Genomic DNA, 22,114 nt, shown 5'->3' on the forward strand with positions numbered 1-22,114 from the left:
ATCCTTCCTACTTTGGGGGGGCCTGGCCTGTCTTCTTCCACCAATGGAACATGCTCCTGTCTTTCTGTTGCTACATCTCCATATCTGTTCTCCAGACAAACTGCTGCAGGTGGAGATGAAGATTTCTGCTTGCTGCCAGAGGTCACAAGCTTCTACCTTCCTCAGAGTCCATGTCCTCCCCCTTCTCTAGCACTGCCTTTGGCATTTCTTTCTCCAGTCCTGGTGGTCTCCTCCAGCACTGAACTGATGAACTCCTTATGGCAGAGGATACTTTGGAGCCTCACCACCTCTTCCTCTGGCTCTCTTGTCTGCTCCCTGAGAGACACTAACAGAAGGCACTGCTCACATTGCAGGCACTCTCCAAATTGACAATCACTGGAAGGAACCTGAAAGCCTAAGTCTTCACATTGACAAACCTGGACCTGAGTGGAAGCCTCAATGGACAGACACCTCAGCAGAGCAAGCAGAGGTAGTGGCAGTGGCTCTGGCATTCCAATGTCCTTCAGCCATGTCCCCTGGGTCTATTAATCTGCCTCCTCTCTCTTACTGACCCTTTTCCAAGTACAAACTCACCTGTAAGATGGCTTATTTACTGCTCCTTGGCCCTGATAGGTTTCTTTTTCCCTGCTTCCTCTCACCAAGCTTAAAAGCTCTGACTCAGAGGTGGGGGCAAACTGATTTGCAAACTGCTTGCAAATGGCTTCCCTTGCTTGCTGCTCCTGTTCACTCACTCCCTGATCACTCAGGGACTCACCTTTAAGAGAACTTCTGGAATCATAAGATCTGTGTGAACAGTGGAACAATTGACATAATTTTCACCTCTTATGCCATGTAAAGCATTTTGGACCTGTGCAATCTCTTGTTGCTTAGGAAAAGAAATCCAAGTGCTGACTGGTGGTGTGAGGTGTTGGGTTTGCTGGGCCACATCAGCACTTTGGAAATATAAATGAATGAATTATAATCTAATGTTTTTAATCACTCTGCAGGAATAGGATTCAGTGCAATGTTTCAAATACTCATGCTGGCTAGGTTCACTATGAGATGGCTATATTCTGATATACAGTTGATACAGATGGATACTTTAACATTCTTTAATCCTGTAGCACAAGTTGTAAAAACCATGACCTTTTTCTCATGATATATTATGGGTTAGATACTTTCAAACCTCATTTTGCTAACTGTGGTTTTATAAAGTTACTGAAAGTTACATTTCATAGGTTTTTAAGGTCACAGAGTCTTTCAGGTGAGCAAGGAATGATTTTGGATAAAAGAATACTCAGGTTGAAAAACAGTGTTAAAATAAAATAGCATGAAGGACTGCATGCTTAGGGGATCTTCTTACTTTCTTCCCACAATTCATCCTGTTTCTTGTTTTCTTTCCTCCTCTGAAACTAGCTTAATACAACATATCACCAACAACTTTAATGTTTTACTACAGTATGCCTGAGCTCTGGCAGCATAAGCTGCAAGTCAGAGGTTAAGATGATCACAGCAAGCTTTAAATCACTACGTATTGCTCCCTCATCATGATATTACTCCTGGAAGCCAAACATTTAGGGTGTGATAAAAAGACATAACTAAAATGAGTGTGTAAAGTGATCCAAAGTACCTTAGAGACAAAACACAGTAGCACATATACAAGAAAGAGAGACGAGAGGAGAGGGAAGAAGGCTGTATACATGCACATAAGCAAAGGGGATTGTAATTTTATCTACTTGGATTCTGCTCCCTCCGGGTGCATCTACACAAGATACTTACTGCTGATTGGCCTAATAACACTGCTCAGTAGAGTGTCATAGCACAAACCATGATAATAATCTACTGCACAGTGTTATTAGGCTAATGCACAATAAGCATCACTAAATTAACCATGTGCCAGCACTAATGCACAGTACCTTTAGGTACTGTACATTTAGTTAGTCCATTATTATGGAAGTAGTAAACTAAATGTGCAGTATCTAAGGCGCATTAATATATGTGCATTCATACCCTCCAGGTAATTTCTCTGAGAAATGACCTTTTAACTTTGATTAATTGAAATCAGCAAATTAACTGCTAATTACTCAGTACGTAAATTTCACCTACCCATCCTGGGCACCCGCTATTACTTCATCTTTCCGGAAAAGTCTCTGTGTAAAATTGTGAAATATCCAGGGAGTGATTATATAATCTATTTACTTTGGAAATTAATGAGAAAATCCCTTTTTCAATCAGTAAAGATATGATTTGTAGGGATTTAGTACCCAGAAATATTAAGCCATCAGAAAGAAAGGGTTCAAGGTACATTTGATGAACTAATTAAATATTAGTATAACCCTCAGTCCACTAGAATTACTGAGTGCTCCATTGCTTTGGGGCCAAAAGAAACTAAAGACTCTTGATACTAAAGTTAATTAAATGATTCTCGGTTAAATTGTTTTCTGAAGATATACTTTGTTTCTGACCAAATGAAAATTTTCAAAGGAAGTGTTGGGCTTCCATGAAGAATTTCAAATTGTCATGCTTTGATGAGAAGTCAAAGTTGTCTATGGAAAGCAAACACTCCTTGTAGATACATTCTTTTAGTTGAAAAGCCAAGTTTTCATCATACCCAATTTTCCATCAATTTTGAAAAGAAAATTATTGACCAACTCTAGTGCTGAGCTTCTCTGGCTTTCACTGGTTTTTTCTTCAAGTATGTCTACCCAGCTCCTTTGAAAGTGCATCTAGGCATATTTCAAAGTTCATGTCCTCACCCAGAATGTTTTTGCTTTACAAAAGTAGAATTACTTTTCACTTTCCCCCTCCACTTCCAAAAAAAAAAAGGTTGCCTAAAAATTAGGCATAGGGTAAGGATATTAGAAACCCCTATTATATCCATGGTCCCCAGCAGGCTTAGAGTCTTCTTCAGTAAGGGAGGTCAGGCCCACATCTCAAACCCTACAGCTACTCTGCTTCTGACAGCCTGGATTTATCACAAGTAGTGACAAGCTGCCAAAAATAATTTAAAAAGAGAGGAAGGGTGAAACGACAAGATAAAGGACTCAATAAACACAAGGAGAGCAGGGTGAAAAATTCCCAAGTAGTTCCTTGTTTTTAATAATAAATACTTATTTCTAAATGTACTCTTTACGGTGCAACAAAAAAAACAAAAAACACACATTTTTAGGTTTTTTATTTAGATTTGTTTTCATTCAGATGATAGTTTTGAGCAGTAATAAGTAAATTCAAATGGTCTGCAAAAAAACCCCACTTCCTGTTAGTGACTGAAACTCACCCTAACAGTTGAAAGGAAAGAGCATAAAGCAAAGCATTTCAAACTACTATCCTGGTCCTACCAGACTGGAGACAACTAGGACAAACAAACTCAGGAAGTGGCAGGGAGTTCGAAAACGAGAGGAAATCTATGGCATAGAGAGGAAAGTGAAGAGATTGCACTGATCTGCACAAAGGTCACCTCTAGGTCACAATGTGCCAAGCTTTTAAAAAAAAAGCTTTATTTGTACTATAATACAAAACTGGCACACACAGCTGGAGATTGCTGCAGAGACTATTCAAATGTTAACATTCTGAATGATAAACAGCCAAAAAAAAGTTCTATGTAAGCAAATTGGAACAAACAACGAATCTAAATTTGGTTGCTAGGAGACAGAGGATTTCAGCCAAAATGAGCCCTGTGCCTCAAGAATACTTTATTTCTAATCAAAAAAGTACCTGTAGATGACGCCATGTTGGTGAAGAAACATGAGTGCTGATGTGACCTCTGCAGCATAGAAACGGGATCGAGGCTCGTCAAATTTGCGCGAGCGCTGAATTTGAAACATTAGATCTCCTCCATTTACATATTCCATGACGAAGAAAAGGCGGTCCTGAAATTAATTAAAACAGTGCTATTTAGCTAATTTCTTTCAGCTGTACAAAGGACTGCTTTAAGCTACATATTCAACAACAACAGGATTTGCGTCAAGAAACTAAAGAAACAAGTGCTACAATTCTGAGTGAGGGAAAGCTGACAACAAAAAAGGCCCATAAAATAAAAAAAAACATAGGAGAGACAGACATGAAGGAGTAAAAGAAAGATGATAATCAAAATGCAATTAAAAAATAAGGATATTTTAAACACTACAATCAATTTTTATATATTTTAATACATACTGTTTTAACCAATTTAAAAATAAAGACAACAGGACAATGTTGATTCTGTCAGCTGCTGGAGGGATGAACAGTTTGGCAACTGCCAGCCTGCCTTGTACTTACTGTTACAGATTATCAACTACTTTATTACTGGAATACTTTTTCTTACAAATTATATCTTCCCAATTCATAGTGTAAATGATTTAAATGATTTTCAGGGAAACAAAGATTTCCAATACTAAACGCTGAAAAAAATAAGAGTTCAGGCCCTATATCTAATAGATTAGATGCATTTTTTTTTTTTTAAATAGGTTCTACCTAGTTGCTTCTGAGCCCTGTCCCTTTAAGGGTAAAATTTTCAAAGATTTTCTCCACAACAGTGGGGATTAGAAATTTATTTTGTTTAAAATGGTAGTTGAAATTCCCAAGCAAATTTCAACCACCCTCAGTAGAATATATTAGTTTACTGCTGTGGCTTTAGGAAAAACACCATATTTCAGAGACCTGCTAATACTAAAAAAAACGAAATAGGGTATCCACCTTAAGGAACCGTGTCCTAAAGAGCTCCTACTAGAAACAAACAATTCAGACCAAAACATAAACAAAGAGCATGATATCTACTAGGGCTGTGCAAAACTTCGGTCCCCGATTCGATTCGGCAGAGATTCAACTCAATTCGGTGGCCAAATCTCCAAATCTGAACCGAATCAGGAGACCCTTTAATCTCTCCAAATCAAATCAGAACCCTCTAAATTGATTCAGAGAGTTTCAGAAAAATTCAGAGATTTGGACATAGACATAGCTTTCAATGTTTTTTCTACGTACCTCAAGGTACCAGGCAGTTCATGAATGCTGTGATGCTGGGGCGGATGGAGCGTCCCACAGGGGGCTCCTCAACGTGCTTGGCAGCAGACCCAGAAGTGGACTAGAAGCACTTCCTGGGCTGTCCGCATACCCCCCCCCCCCGACTCAGCAACTGGTACCTCCTGGGTCTGGGGGACTACCCAGGGACCCCCAATAACTGATCACTGAGCCATGAGGACATGGCGGGGGGCCCCCAGCATGATCCCCAGTTGACCCAGAAGTCGACCAGAAGTACTTCCGGCCCACTTTTAGGTTTGCTACCGAGTGCACTAGGGAGCTGCCCACACTCCTGCAGGACACTCCATCCATCCCAGCATTGCAACATTCAAGAACCATGCCTGGTACCTCGAGATATGTAGAAAAAACACTTAAAGCTATGTCTATGGCCAAAATCGCTGATTCTCTGAATCAGCATCAAATCTTCAGATTCGGATTTGGCCAAGTCAAATTGGGGACAGTGATCTGAAGCAACGAACGGAATCACTGTCCCTGATTTGCGCCAAATCCAAATCCAGATTGAATAGGGCCCATTTCACACATCCCTAATATCTGCCTATATTTTCCATATTTTTCTGTGCCAATACTAAATTTATTTTTACCCTAAATCTTCTCTCAGGCACTTTCACCTTTTCCTTTTATATTAATATGTTCCATTCTTAATTTTACAAAGCCTACTTCTATGTATGATATATGAAAAGATTACACATCTTTATAGATTACCACTTTTAAATGGGTTAGTATTACAAAGTATAGTTGGTCCAGAAACTCACAAAATGTGATCGTCTTTAATTATCTATCCTTAATAAGGCTTAGCACTTAAAAATGTGTTTAACAATACATGTGTACAAATACGTGTGTACACTGGTTTAAGCATGTCTGTAAATGCTATCCTGAACTTACATGCTTTCTGGAAATGAGACATCTATGCTTGTCTCCTGTACTGATCATAAAAAGAACACATGGAATAAGAAATTCAAAGCAACTTCTTTCCCCACACCTGAAACATGGGTGTTGCCAGACTGGTTCAGACTGAAGGCCCCCCTAGTCCAGTTTTCTGTAGCTCACTGTAACTAGCACCAGAAACTGACTGTCATAGCCCTTGCATAATGGAAAGACTACAGAAACTATAGCATTATTACTTCTGAAAGGAAAGGTAAAAATCTAAAGAGGGTGAGAGTAGGGTCATGGCCCTTTCCACACTGACTCAGAAATGTTGACTGATTAGCATCCAGAAGTCATAAGGAAGGTCCCCAAAAATAATTAGGCTGGCTTAAAAATTGCAAAACATTTCATAGGAATACATCATCGCTTTTTATTTGCTTTCTACTATTTTATCCTTGGGTTACCTTTGCCATCTTTTCTTCATAATCATGAGAACAAGACCTTGCTTTTAAAAAGAAATGAAAGCTGAAATTCTCAGATAGCTTATGGAATCATGGGGCTGAGGCAATAAGAAAAACATCTAATTTTGTCAGATGTGATCAAATGAAGAATCTAGCCACACTGCTCGGTAGTTGTGTTGGGCAACAGTATGTAAACTCTCCAAAATTGAGATGCAGACACCACTTTCCAGCAGGCTCTTGATCAGTGTGGCCTGTATACTTTACTGGGAGGGGAGGGGAGCAGCACAGCAAAGGTTCCAACACCATCCCCAAACCAGGTAATCCTTGGTTTAGGGAAGAGTCAGGAAGCAGCTGTTTCTGCTCTCCCCTCAGACCAGATCAGACTGGGAGGGAAGTATAACAGCATTCACTTTTGCAAGACAAACTTTCTTGCAAGGGAGATCTTCCAAGTTCTTATCTGGAAGGTCTCCTAGAAGAGGCATGTTTCCTGCAGGAGAAATCCAGTGAGTATTTCTACACTTATCATTTCTACTGAGAGAATGGCAATTCTCCCAGGGGAAATATAACACTTGTACGTGGCCAGGGCAGATTGCGGAGTGGGAGGTGGGGGGAGAGGCACAGAGACATCCTCCTTTCAAACTGCACCAGGAACAGCAGAAGGGATTTTTTTAAAGTCCCCAAATCGGGTAAAATTCCTGCCCCCACTCTCAGCATGCCCTCTCTTCTCCTCTGTCCTCAGCAGCACAGGTGCCCTGTTACTGCTGCCATTCCTTGTGGGAAGAGGCTCCAGAGCTCCTCCTGCCCATCAACATCTCAGCCAGGAACAGGTGGAGCACTGGTGCTAGCTGGTGGGTTCCTCCTCTCTGCCTGGTCCCTGAGTGTCCATGCCAACCCAGGAGCAAGTCCGCTGTGGTCTTCTGTGAGCCTAGCTGCAGTGACTCTGGAGCCCTCTCTGCTATGAAATGAATTGGGGTAGTTGTGGTTTGAGAAGACTGTAGTGAGAAAGGCTCCAGCGCCACTGCAGCAGAGAACAGGAAATGGGAGGGTTTGTCTACCTTGTGCTTAGTTCCCAGCTGGCAGGGAACATCTGGAGGATGGGACAGCAAGGAAGAACCCACCCACTGCTTCTGCTGCTGCTCTCTGCTAAGTCCAGCTGGAGGGGGGCGGGAGCAGCTCTGGAGCCTCCTTCCCCACATCAGCCCAGAACAGTAGCAGGGTGGGTGTGCAAGAGGGTGAATGGGAAGGGAAGTAATGTGTTGCAGAGGACAGAGGGGAAGGGAAAGGATGCCAAGAGGTGGGGGGGGGGGATTCTAAGTTGATTCCGGGACTTTTAAAAAGTTCCTGCTGCTGCTCCCATGATGCAGTCTGCCTGCCTAGTCTGGGGGAATCTTTAACCACCCTTGCAACACCAGTCACTGTTTCCACACCCCGCTTCACAAAATCCTGGACGTGCCCATGTACATGGCCTATGTAAATCATCTTTACTGGGTGTATCTACACATGCCAGGTCATTTCCAACCCTACTACACAGCAGCGTCAGCATCACAGTTTATGCCCACCAATGCTATGACACCATAGCTCACCACTATGGCAATGTAGTGTCTCATGTAGATGCGCCCACTATGGCTTAGATTTTCTGCAGCAACCACCTTCATACAGCTTATGACTCCCCCTGTTCCCTGAAGTCACTTACCTCACAGTTCCTAGAAGAACCAATGAAGGAGATTTTAGGTAGTTTCCAAATGGAAAGCAAATCATAAAGGATGAAAGTAAATAAAGTAATTGATAGAATGTGACTGTGGTACTCATAGCTTTTTTCTTCTCACCTGTGGATGTTATTTCTCAGGACAACTGTGTATTTATCTCTTAATCTACCCATAGTACAAGTTCATCTTTTATTTTATTGCAGGCCAAAAACTACCAACCTTTGGATACTCACATCTTCTATGTACAAAAGTGCCCTCTTTCAGGTTTGTAGCTACAGCCATTCTCTTTTGATTCCAGTGTACACCAAGATGGCACCTAACTAATCTGATATAGCAAGTTGCAGATATGCATGCCTGGCTACACAAATCTACTGATATTTTTTCGCCATGACACTTAGGATCAGCTTCCAGTTCTTGGCAGATGCCACTTTTCATAAGTGTTGTTCCCAAACTACCTCCAGTCCTGTGTTTGGATTTCTTTTCCTAAGCACCAGGAGGTTGCACAAGTCCAAATTTTTGCACTTTCACATGGACAGAAATAATATTATGACTGAAATTGTTCTACTGCTGAGATAGAGTTATCTATAGTAAGTAATCAATCCTAAATATGATTCAATTATCTCACCATTCTTTTAAAATTTACCTATATAAAAGGAAAATAATTTGGTCAGTTTGAAATGGGGAAAAAGCTATACTTAAATAAGACAACAGGCAAGGAATTTACAGAATTGTGTAAACTTATATACAACTCTGTTAGACAAATCACACTATCCAGTTTTTCTTCCTCCAGTATTTTTTTTTGCCTTTTAAAGAATTTAATTAAAACCTCTTTGACAGCTTGTGGATTTCTATAGCTAGGAACATATAACTTGTTTTCTTTTGTTCTTTTCTATTTTTTTCTCCTAGAATATATGGGGAATATTGGCTACACACTATCTGACCTGGCAAGTGCCCATTGATTTCAGTAAAGCCAGGATTTCATCCTAATCAAACACCTCAACATGCAGAAGTAAAGTTCACCTGAGAACAATAACTTGGTTGATAGGTCTTCAGAATTTATTTAAGCACTAAAATGAGAAGTTAGTCCACTACAGTATCCCACAATATTATGGGACAACCAGGGTCCTCGGACAGGTAATAAGATATGATTTTATCAATCAATTTTGTTTTAAAACTGATTTGAATTATTTTTGGATTCCATATCCATCCTATTTGAGAAGTATGTTTTGATGAACAAAATACATGTGAAACAGTTTTGGAAACTCAGTAATAATATAAACTGAAATAAGAAGAAAAATCATAAACAAAGCCTGTATAATTAAACCCCTATTGGCATCAGTAAAAAAATAAATATATGTCACGGGGTGGGGCGCAGGGGCAGCTGTGATCCCCCCAGCACCCCTACCATGCCCAGTAGGGCGACTCAGCACCCTCTGTCTCGCCCGCCATGTCTTTGATCTTAAATGGTTCTCTATGGGAGGCTGCCTAGTTGTCCTCTTGGACACGGTGCCCAAGTGTCTCCCATCCCCTGTCCTGGATGTACCACCCTGGTGCACCCCAGCCTTATGGGCCACGCGTGCCTTTAGCACGCCCCAAGCCACACAGCTGTACCAGACATTCTTGTGTTGTGTACTTGCCCCTCCCGGGTTTCTGTTTCTCTCTTGCCCTTCCTGGGCCTCTCTCCTATAAACTCCCTCTCGGAGTTTTTTCCAATACAAGCACCCATCTCCCGGGGCCTCTCCGATATATGTGCCCCTCTCTGGGCCAGTCAACCGTACACGCAGCCCTGCCCGGGCTCCTGCCCGCGCGCTCGGCCCTGTATGGCTTCTAACCACACGTTCAGCCCTGTCCGGGCTCCTAGTCGCACGTTCGTCTCCGTCGGGTCCTTATCTGCACATCCGCCCCTCTCCAGGCTTACTCTCACGTGCCTGCCCCTCTCTGGGACTTCTACCGCGCACCCGCCTTTCTCCAGGACTTTGTGCTGGTAGGAGACCAATCGTGCCCTCTGGGGCCTGTCCCGCACTGCCCCCGCTCCGGGGCTTTGCAAGGTTGGGGCTCAGGCGGCCTTAGCCTTACCTGGCCCCAGACCCCTTTCCTGGGTCATATGCCCTACTGGGCAAGATACCGCCCTCATGGGCTGGGGTCTCTACACCCCACCCACCACGCCTCTCCAGCACTCGCTCACCATGCCAACCCCAGCACCAATCACTGTGCTGCCTTGGCACCGCTTGCTGTGCCTTTACTGGGCACCAGGAACCCCCGGATTATTGGGGAGCTCCCATGAGACCTCCTCACACCCCTATAGCCTCACCCGGTCCTCCGGGTGGGGTCAACACCCCCAACACGCGCCCCACTGGCGCAAACAGCTGTAACCACCTGGCACCACTCACTGTGCCCTCTGCACACCAGGAACCCCCAGATTATTGGGGAGCTCCCATGAGGCCTCCTCACACCCCTACAGCTTCACCCGGTCCTCCGGTATTCACACAAACAGCCCTACCACAAAGCAAAGCTACCAGCCCACCAGCTCTAACTCAAAACAAGCCTACCAGCTATAACATAAGGGTCCAGGCCCAAACTGACCCTCTTGCAAAGGCGTCTCAATCAGGGTTCTCTTCACCCTCACCATGCTGCAGCCCCTTAGGCACTCAGGCTGCACCGCTCATCTCTGCCCTGCTGAGCTCTTCTACAGAGCTCCTGCACCTCAGCTGCAAGAAGGGAACTGCTGCTAGGCTTTGGCCTGGGCGGTTTATAAAGGCCTGGCCCTGCCCCTTTCTGGTCATATGACCAGCCTGGTTGCTCCGGCAACCAACACCTGTGCTGCCTTAGGGAGCTTCAGCAGCCCTTATTCCTAACCTCAGCAGCAGGCACCCTAGTGCCCTGCTACAGTATGGTAAAGTAACCAAATATGTTTTCTGAAGTACCCAAATATATTTTGTATAGGTTTTTATTTTCTCCCTTAGTCATCTTCCATAAACATTTTAAAACCATGACTGAATGATAATAATAAGCAGGGGAAAAAAATCAAAACAGACACTGCGGGTGAGAGGCTTTCAGCACAAAGAGTATTTCATTAAGACACAAAAAAGTACTTAGTTTTATTCCATGGAATAACAACCTTCCCTGTCTCTGGTTTTAATTACTATCTTTGTGATTACAACAAGTAAACTTGCTTGACCTGACAAGTCTCTCTCTTCCCTTGCCCCCTTCCAACCTCTCATCATAGTTTTCAGTATACTGACTCTGTCATAAATGGGGACTTATTTGGCAACCAGAATATTTGCTGACTTGGCTGGTGGTTGGATAATCCTGCCAACCAGATATCAGATGGCGGAAGAATCCTTTTTAGTAAAGGTGAACTAACTGCAAGCAGAGGAGACAATTCTGTTACCACAAGGAAGTTTTGAGTGGGGAGGCACTCAGAGTTTGTCAGCAAACCTCTCCAGCATGCAGCAGTCTGCTTTGTCAACAGCACAGACAGGGAGTTAAGTAACGAATGTAGCTGTCAGCTGTTTGATTAATTACTTGCTTCTGCCAGGCCTCTGAACCAACCTTAATTAGGTGCTAACAGGCAGTGCACAGTGATTCAGAATGAACTATTGGGCATGCCTCATTCATTTGATATGATGCCTTTAATATAGATATCGATAGGTTTTGACTAATAGCTTGTGTGCCATTTGCATGATTTAAATGGCTGCTCAGGTTAACCATGGGAAACCTAAGTAGCCTGTATTCCCTAAACATCTTACTAATTATCCTCCTCAATGTCACCATAAGCTTAATGTTGACAAAACTGAACTTAATGTTATTCTCCATCACCTTCTGACTCTGTAACAACTGGCAAAACAATTTCTTTCTCAGTCACTCAAGCTTACTTGTACACGTCTTTTCCCTTACTCCAATCATCCAGCTGTGGTCAAATTCTAGTTCTTCATCCTCTTCAACATTTTAAAGATATATCCTTTCTTCTCTCTCGGCATAAAATGTTTATGTCCAAGCCCTCCTCTCCTCCTGTCTTGATTACTATCACCTCTTCCTGTCTAGAAAAAAAAATCTACATGTTTATGTTTTTGTTACTATAATAGTATACATGCTGTACTCCTTTCACTTTCTTTGTATGTGTTTCTTTTTAGATTGAAGTTCCTTGTGGAAGATGCATTGACTGCTTTTTCTTCTAGGAAAACAACATTTGAGGCCATAATGGGATCAACCTAGTTCAACTTTGAGTAGGTGTGACTGATGATCAAGACTTCCTACTAGCAAGACTAGATATCCTTGCCAATCAGTTTTGTTACGATACAGGACTGTCTACAACCGATTACATGTTTATATACATGGAATAATACCATTGGTGAGAAATAAAATTCCACGTAAATATGGTACAAATGCTTATATGTAGAACGGCAGCTTTTGTTATATTGTTTATGGCCTGAGAAATGATTACTATGCTTCAAAGAAGTATTTATCAAATCAGCCCTTTATCTGACTAATTTGTATTGGTTTGTGGGATTCCTTTCCACTTAAAATCTCATTAAAAAGTATTAGATTACAGTGTGAAAAAAATGTATCAGCAAATCAAAGATAAGCAACCTAAAGAGTACAATATTTTCCTTTACTGAGGCTTAGGAGCCGAGAGATCCAACATATAACTGAATCCAGCCTGATTAACCAAAATATCACAAAGCAGAAATAAATCATCCAATCTGTTTTCCCATTTCAAAACTGAGACATGTATCCGTGCCGTGTGTCAGGCAGTCTTTTTGTTACCAGCCTTAGTTTCTAGGATCTGCCCTTATAACTGTTCAAAGCACAGAAACCAGGAAAGGCATCAAACATACACTTTTCAACTAGAATTTGTAGTTGATAAGACTTATCAGCATTCTCCAAGTAGCATTTTTTCCCTTGTTTTATGTTTCTCATACAAATGGGTGTGAATAAATTCTTCCTGATTCTCACTAATTCCTTAAACTAAGTTCATTATGTCAATAAACTCTTTTCTAACAGTCTGAGGAGGTTATACCTGAACCAGATTTCTCCAGGGGCTTGTGAAAAATACTACAATCATAAAGAAAATAACACCACGTTAGAAAAAATAGGAATGTCTACTGATGAAAAGCAAATGTAACATTAAAATCTCATTCATTAGTTAAATCTTGTGTTCAGTGGCAAAGGTGGTTTTGTTTTAAGAAATATTAAACATGTTATTGACATAAAAGTTGATATATACTTTTATTGCACAAGAATAAAATAAAAATATCATAACTTTGGTACACTATGTAATATGATATTTCATTCAAACCATGAGTGGATGAAATTCCTACCCAAGTAGTACAAAACTGTGATTACTTAACTCTATTTAAACAGGATGCTCAAACAGTTTGTTTAAAATTACCTAAAACTACAGCAACTGTCCCACCCTTTAGAACTTGAATAAACATTTCCTGCTTCTGATTGAAATTGCACAGATACACTGTACACTTAGTATACAAAACTAAGTGAAAGCCTTAAAGAACCAGAAATATGAAGGAAGCAGAATCCCTTTATGTTTACATTAACGTAATGTTTTGATTATTTTTTATTTAAAAAATCTAAAATTTTCTTATTTAAACCCACCCAAAGATCCCATTTTTCCATGATTAAACTGGAATATCATTTGTGTTTTGTTTTAATCATGGAAAAATGTGCATCTTAGGGGATTTTTTTATCAGACAAAACCAGGATCCCTGAACATGAGGTAATAAATACCATGAGAATTATTTCTGACAAGGAGTTACTTTAAAGTTCCCTTCAAATTGATTTAGACCATCACTGCTGGATGTATACTACCACATTTCATTCTTCTCTGCCTGGTGATCAGCTCCTAATAGTCTCCAATTTGTTTCCCCCTAGAGGAAGGACAGTCTACTACCTGAAACACAGACCTGAAAGTCAGAACACTGACGTTCAATTCCTTGACTTGGCCCAAGCTATCAGTTCCCACAAGGGCTTTTGAAAGGGTAAGTCCATTATGCTTCTGAGATGTTCAGACACTATAGTGACGGAGGTCAGATAAAATATAGAAACAATATAAGATTCTAAATAGATAACACAGAAAAGAGCAATATTTTTAAAACTTCAGTGGTTTTAAGGCCAGGTGGCAGTGGCTGACCTGTATGGTGGTAAGCAATTAGTGTTCTAAATTGCTGTGTAGCATAAACATTTACTGTTAAACAGCTGTCATTTTCCTTCCAAGCAGTGATGGCATTTTGAACGATGAAATAATTCCTGTTTACTGTGAAGCATTCAACATATTGGAAAGACCTGTAGGACTCCAATGTGAAAGGTTTTTTTTTCCATATATTAGCGTAGGTTATTTATTCCTAATGATTACTGCTACGATTATCACTGTTTGTGAACTGCTTGATGACCTCCTCTGGATTGAACTGTTTTAGGTTTAGTGGACAAGCACCACCTTTACAGGAAGTCTCAGGAACAAATTCAAAAGACTAAATGGACACATAAATTAAAGAAGTCTCATCATTCCCTATTCATAATCCCCCAAAGAATGCATGGAGGAACATAAGAGACTGAGTTGTCATGGTACAGATTGCACTGATATTGTTGAGTGTGTGTGCGTGTATGTGCGCAGGCACGTGCATGTGATCTGAACACCAGTTTCCAGGACAGTTTCAGGGAAACCAACACTAAAAGGCCCTGGTGAGAGAGACACGCTAACTGGATAAAGATCCTTACCAAAACAGACATGAAGAGAAAAGCAATATTGTGTTTGCAATTACTCTTCCCGCAATTAACTCATTTTATTTATTGGCCCCACTGTGAAACCCGTCAGCACCAGTCAGCAAAGCTTCCTCATTTTCCTAACTGTTAAGACTGGAGGTGGGCAAAACACAGCCCACGAGCCACATCCTGCCTGCCAACTCATTGGATCCGGCCCGCAGGCAAGCACCCACCAAGTAATTGTATCTATCCTGCTGGCAGCTGCACCTGCTGCGCTCTGCATGGGGCCAAGTCCCGCCTGCTCCCACCTGGGGCAGCATCTGCTGTGCTCCCAGCCTACTCTGCTGGAGGGCGCCAGCCCTGGCCAACAGGCACAGCTTCTGGGCAGGGCTGCTGCTGCTGCTGCCCAGGGAACTGCTGAGCTGCCCTGGCCTCCAATGACTGCTCCTCCTGTCCCTGCTGCAGTGCTCCAGGCAAGGAAGGGAAGCTGCAGCATTGAGGGGAGTGGGGCTCTGCCTGCAGCTCACTCTGGTCCTGCTTGTGCATGGCCAGGCGAGGTAGCGTGTGGATGGGGAGGGTGAAGGAGCTTGACTGCTCACAAAGACCCACCGGGCAGGCACGGGACAGACATGTGAGGTGGGAGCAGCAGCAGCATAGGCTTGGTTCAACTCTGCTGAGCAGGCACAGGGACAGGCAGGTGGGGCAGGAGCAGCAGCAGAATCCAGCACGAGCATGATGCAGTGCTGACAAAGTGTGGGACAGAGACCAAGGGTGCCAGGCTTGGCTCCCTGTCCCCCCTTCCCTCTCCTAAGGGATTCTCTTGCTGCCTGTCAGTGGCAGCTGCTTTCCTGTCCTTTGCAGTATGCTGGAGACAGGCAGGAAGTGTTGATCCCCCTCTCCCCCTCCTGCAGAGGGGCTGGGCTCAGTCACATCACAAAGAGTGGGCAGGGGGCAAGTGGTGGGGAAACCCCCCACATGCACACACCCAATCCACCCAAACACTAATCACACCCCACACATGCACCCACACCCCCTCACACACTCCACTATACCTACACACAAACACACACACACACACCCAGCACTGCCCCACACACCGTACCCCCCACCATACCCACACCCACTCCCCAAACCTCCACCACACCCCCCACACCCTACCATAGCCACACACATACCCACACCCCTTTACACCCTCACCCTGCCGCCTTACCCACACACACATTCAACACTGTCCCACACACTCCACGCTCCAATCACAGTATCCAAAAGCCCTCCACACACACCCCTCCACACCCCCACCAACAGTTCTACACACCCCACACCTCAACCACTCAACGCTCCCCCACATACATCCCATGCTCCCTCCACACACACCTCAACCACATACTCCCTCAACCACACCCCACAACATACACCTCATTACACCATCACACACAATATACAAGCACACCCCCACCAAAGGAGTACTTCTTGGGCAACGCGAGAGACTTCCAGTGGCAAAGGTCAGGGATTACATCAATAAACAGCCCAGGGATGTTGTGATAGGAATAGCAATCAGTATTTCTGTGTGATATCCCCAGAATCCTGCAATGTTCTGAGAGGGCATGTGGCAGTGTTCAAGACAAAGGTAGTTGCCAATGCAGAAACTTTTTCTTTATGTAAGAACATAAGCACTGCCATTTACTGGGTCAGATGATAGGTCCATCTTGCCTAATACCCTGTGTCACAGGGTAGAATTGGGTATGACCAGGGTTTTTTCCACTTTTCCTCTCTTTACTTGCAGTCTCCAGCATTTAAGGTTCACCTGAGCCTAATACAAGGAAATAACAAGACATGAATTAGTCAAAAAAGGTAGTATCAGGGATGAAAGTTAGGTTTTCAAAGTATTTTCAAAGCCTGTAGAAAGGTTCTCATAGCCTCTACATTTAATTAGTTTAATTTATTGTGTTGAGGTTTATGCAAACATAAAACCTCAAGATAGGATGTGGCTATAACTATGTAAATTGGCCTATCTGCCATTATGTGCTCAGCAGACAGTCAGGGGAAAACTGGCTATGACACCTTGCTTATCACACACTCTTTATCAAAAGTGCTACAGAATCTTTAGGATCTACCCATCTAAAACAGCCAAAAGGTAACCTGGTATAATAGTTTTGCCAAAATCAACACTAATAATAATCCAACAATCTCCTGGGGCTGGGTCCTTCTAAAATACTGACTAAAGTAATAACATCTATTGCTTTGATGATTAATGAAATTGTGCTTATAGTACCAACAAAGGACACAAATGTTCTTGTGAAGCTTCAGCTGTATTTTAATATTCTCTATCAACTATTCTGAATCAGCGATTGACATTCTTTAATCAAGCACTGTGTTGACACACTAATCTCAATTCTGCAGCCTACAGGATTTTTTTGAACATTTTGAACTGCTTCAGAATTTGCAAATGATCACTGTATATGTTTTAAAAAGCGGGGAGAACAAACCTTGCTCATCTAGGATTGCCAGTGTAAATGACAGGATGCTTTGTATTTTGTCTACTACCTTGAGATGCTTTAGCACACAAGTAACTATGTTACATTATTACTTTGCTTTTAACTGTACTAACAAATATAGGACTACATGGTATGTCAGATTTCTACTAAGCCAAGAAAAAGAAACCAACTTGTAATTCATTGATGTATCGGTGACCAAGGTCTGCAGAAGGCATGGGAAGCATTTCCCTGCAGCTCAACACCTCCTGATCATAGGAGGAGTCAAACTGTTACTGCCCCCATGCCTCCCCCCTCACTGCCTTGCACAGACACGGGTCCACCATGCTCTATGAAAGGTGTGGGGTCATATTCTAACTGTTCAATTCCGCCTAGGAACTTGAAGTTGCCAAATGCACTTTCAACAGACTTGGGTGACCCTGATCTGGGGAAGGTGTGGGGGCATTTCCTTGCCACTTATCTCTTCCTGGGGACAAGGAGAAGCTGAGCTGCCACTATCCCCCAGCACCTTCCCCACCCCTACTGGCTTCAGGCAGGAATGCCTGTTCCCTTGCCCTTTCACCAAGATTTATAACACTGCAAATTTCCTAATAAATTCATGTCACTAGACATAAATATCCACCCCTTGCCTTAGAGTCACTCAAGATAGGACTGGGAGCTATATGCATCATCCCTATGTCAGCCTAGGTCCATGGTATTTTCCAGGAAGTGATCTGTTACATTAGTTAGCAAACAGAAAGTCACAGTAAAACTCTCACTGACTTCAATAGAACACACTTTTAAAATGAGGCCAATGTATATTAAGTTCCAACATTTTGATTTTCAGATAGTTAAACCAAAAATAACCAACAAAAAACAATTTATTCCATTTTGTTCTGATCACTGACTAGTATTGGACTATCTACCTATCTTAGAGTTTTCCTGTGAAGCCCATCACCAAAATATGCAATGGTCTGATCCAAACCATATGGAGTTTAATGGAGAAACTCCTACTGACTTCCCTGGGGTTTAGATCAGGATTAAGTGCTTACTACTGCAGTAAACCACATCTGTTTGTTCTGAACTTGCAATGCATATTCATTTAAAAAAATCTATAGCCCTCAACTGATAACCTTAACCCACAGATAAATAGGTAGGTGGTAAATGAACTTTCTGTCCCTTGTTTTAATCTTTTAGGGCTCTGTCTCATACTGGGGTTTTGAAAGGTGCATGCACCAGAGAAATGGCTCAGGGAGAGACTGGCCCCCTTGGAACCTGACTGCACCTCCAACTTGCTGTTTATGAAATAAATACAAGCACACAGTTGAAGAGAATTCTGTTCTGCTGGTTCCTTACAAAGGGTGTGCAAGGGGGTGCAGTAGGCTTTTTATGGCACTTACACAGAGGCCAGTCATTATCTGGATGCTTTACAAAACAAGCATGTTTTGTAGTTCTAGTCTTTTCAGAAAGCAAGTCAAGTAGGATAAGCTTTTCAGGCCAATTATCTAATACCTTCATCTGATGACAGATAAGCTGTGAAAAAGGCCTTCTTATGAAATTCTTTGATCTTGATATTTTCTTTCAGTGCTGTTTGGAAAGTAAAATGGTCTGGTGAGATAATTCTAAAGACCTCTCATTCAGTGGCGTGACATACATAACAGAAAATCACACCAAGCCCATATAGTATTATTATGAAAAAAAAACAATGGTGTTTAGTATTGCTAGTATTTGTTTATTTTTATTTCTATAGGAAAAATATGAGTGCTGGCTCCCAATCAGAATAAGGTCACTTGTTTTTAAATCAGCTTAAAACCATACACAAGTGACATTTAATCTGTTTCTATAAGCCTTTTGTTGCTAACTACCACTACCTGGAAAGATGAACACTCAGACTTCTCACATGCAGGTTACACGCGAAACAAGATCACTTAAACTAAGTAAGCTTTTAACTAGGAAAAAAAATACTTATCCATCTTAAAGAATGATCTGCAAGTATCCAAAGGATAGCCAGGCATCCAAACCAAGCTACTCGAATTCTTCACTATGCTACCAAACTTAAACACACTGTTCAGTGTACCTGTATAGATATGTACATAAACATAATTCATACAGATGAAGATCATATGAACCCCTGCATCTGTATTTACACATGCACGATTTGTATGGTATGTGCAAACGTAGAGGCAAATACAAAGTATGGGTTATGTATGAGCAGATACAGGTGCCTTTTTTTTTTTGCATCCACCATCTTTTGAATATTTGACTTTGTTCACAAAATATACAAAACCATTTAATGCTCCATTGTTCCATGGAATTTTAAATAAATACTACTACTAAGATCACCTAGAACCCATCAATCTCAAAAGAACTCTACAAGAGTAGTATAAGAATCATAAAACAAAGTGCTCTTATAGGAAATTTAGCCTTCTAGATGCATATAAAATGTATGCCAATGTCTTTTTTACCACTAAGACTTTGCTATGGAAGCTGCCCTTGCAGCATGGCCTTTTTAGAAGACTTTAATCTCAAGTCCGAGCACATTAGTCTGAAATGGATCCTGTGCAAAAAAAAGCTACATCTAATTTCTTTCCCAACCATTATCCACATCTGCAGATAAACCACTAAGAAAAAGGTTTTAACAAACCAACTACAGCAACAAAAATAAGAAGTCCTGAGAACTACTAGTAGTTTTCTTGGTGAAATACTGAAGTCCTGCAGTGATGAAGAACTTCTCAAGTGTAAACCTGCTACCGTATCTGTGTTGTATGTGGAAACCCCTGTGGGGCTTATAGCCCCACTAGTATTCAGGGTTGCACTGCTGAGAACTGTGTTCCTTATCTGCGTATCCCTATTGGCAAAAACCCTTTCTTCTCTGTCCTGGGTAATATTCTTTGGTTCCCAGGTTTGCAGAGTCATTCTGCTTCCTCTGCTTTCAGGAGCCCTCCTCCCCTGCTGCAGAGACCTCCTCTCCTCAGGCTCTCATGGTGCTCATTCTATGCAGTTCTATGTGGTTGCCTTGGCCTCAGGAAAGAAAACTACTGAAGGAAGGGTTTCTATACCCTTGGCTCCAAAATGCTGCAGCCAAGAAGTATACCCTTTTATTCTGCCTAACACTTCACTGCTTTGAAATGGTTTATGGCTTATATGGAAGGGCTAGCAACTTCTGTGGATCAAGACCAGAGGTACTTTGGAATAAGAACAACAACAACAACAACAACAATAATAATAAAAAAACATGTACATACAAATAAACCAATACCTAAAAATTGGTTAGTACCATTCGTATCATATGTTGCGTCATAAAGATTATTCACCTAGTTAACATAAGCATATGACACTAATGCCAATTTATTTGTTGGGAAAGCAAAAATGTATTCCTCTTAAAATAACCTCTTTACTATCTGGGCTTGTAACGGCACTGTGCTGTGCCTGCCACTTTCAGGGGAGAAGCTGCCTAATAGGCAGCTTCTAGGTGGTGTGGGGCTGATTGGAGGCTGACCAGAATAGGGCCAGGCTGGGGCTAGCGGGGCTATGGGGGGTTGCAGCCACCTGAAAATTCACTGTAGCCCCCCCAACCCTCTCCCAGTGCTGCCGCCACCCAGCCCAACCGCAGTGTGGCCTCAGCTTTCTCCGGGAACTGTCTGGGACCACCTTCCAGCCCCAGCCCACAATGGCACCCTGCCCTCCCCCTTGCAGATCCAGGGCATGCAGGCCCCCATGTCCTTGGGGGGCAGGGAGAAGGGGCTGGAAGGTAATGCTGAGCTGCTTCCAGTGGAGGCTGGGGCCATGCTGTAGTTGGACCAGGTGATGTCACCACTGGGAGAGGGTTGGGGGGGCTACAGTGAATTTTTAGGTGGCTGCAGCCCCCCATAGCCCTGCTCCCAGCACCACTACCACCTGGCTTCATAGTGCAGCCCCAGCCTCTGCTGGGAACACCCCAGCCCCAACCTACAGCGGCATCCCACCTTGCTCCACCCCACAGAATTCTAGGGGCACACGCTGCCCTGTGTCTTCCTGGGCTGCATGCCCCCCTTCCCCACACCCCCCTGGACAAACCACTCAATACTCCACCCTGGCCCACCTTGGCTGTGCAGAGCCTGCCCCTGCTCCAGCCCCACTCCCACTCCCTCGCACCGCTGCTGCAGCCACCCATGTTGCCCCACATTTGGAGGGGGGGCATGTGCCTCCCTGATCTGTGTGCAGTGGAGGCAGCTCCCTCTGCAGGCTCGGCTTTATACCCCAAGCCTTGCTGCAGCTGGCCTGGGAGCAACCCAACGCCACATGTGTCTGGCCAACGGGCAGGCAGGGGACAAGGCTCAGCCCAGGGCGGGACACACATGGTGTTAGAACATTCCTGGGCTAGCTGCAGTGGGGCTCAGGGCACAAAGCTCAACCCACAGCAGGAGCCACCTCTGCCAAGCACAGATGGAGGCCACTTGCCCCTCAGAGCCTCCACTGGGGTGGACACAGTGGTGGGAGGCCCACCCTGTCCCTGGATGAGCCATCCAGGCTCAATCCTCCCACCACCCACCAGGCTGGAGCCCAACTCACCAGGCTGGTCCTGCACTATGTCTCTCACCATGGGGGCCTCTATCTGGCCCCCTCCCTTTCCCTTCCCCCGCTGACTGACCTGCTGGGCTGGGGGGCCATGCACATGTGCTCAGGTCCCCCAGCCTCAGGGTCCCCCAAGATCAACTGCAAGAGGCTCTGGGATCCACCAGTCAATCCCAATCGACCAGTTGGTGACCACTGCTCTAAAGCCCATGGGCAGCCTCCCTCACTTAATCTCAATAACAACAAGTCATGATGGGTACTTTGCGTCAGTCTTTCATCAGTCCCATGGGACGCCCATGCCTGCTATGGGACAGGGAGATCCGGGTGATGGGGATCCCCTACCCTC

The 22,114-nt window shown here is 43.3% G+C and overlaps 1 protein-coding gene across 1 annotated transcript in view; it reads right to left on the bottom strand.

Moving 5' to 3' along the window:
- The window catches only part of PRKCE (protein kinase C epsilon), a 521,754-nt gene that overhangs the window by 90,932 nt on the left and 408,708 nt on the right, over positions 1-22,114 (bottom strand). Inside the window, exon 11 of the mRNA XM_019549367.1 lies at positions 3,694-3,848. Within this exon, the coding sequence (XP_019404912.1) occupies positions 3,694-3,848 (155 nt within the window). The remainder of the gene's footprint in view (positions 1-3,693; positions 3,849-22,114) is intronic.

The sequence above is a fragment of the Crocodylus porosus genome, unplaced genomic scaffold (assembly GCF_001723895.1).
Source record: "Crocodylus porosus isolate Cpor-Errol unplaced genomic scaffold, CroPor_comp1, whole genome shotgun sequence".
Classification (NCBI taxonomy): domain Eukaryota; kingdom Metazoa; phylum Chordata; order Crocodylia; family Crocodylidae; genus Crocodylus; species Crocodylus porosus.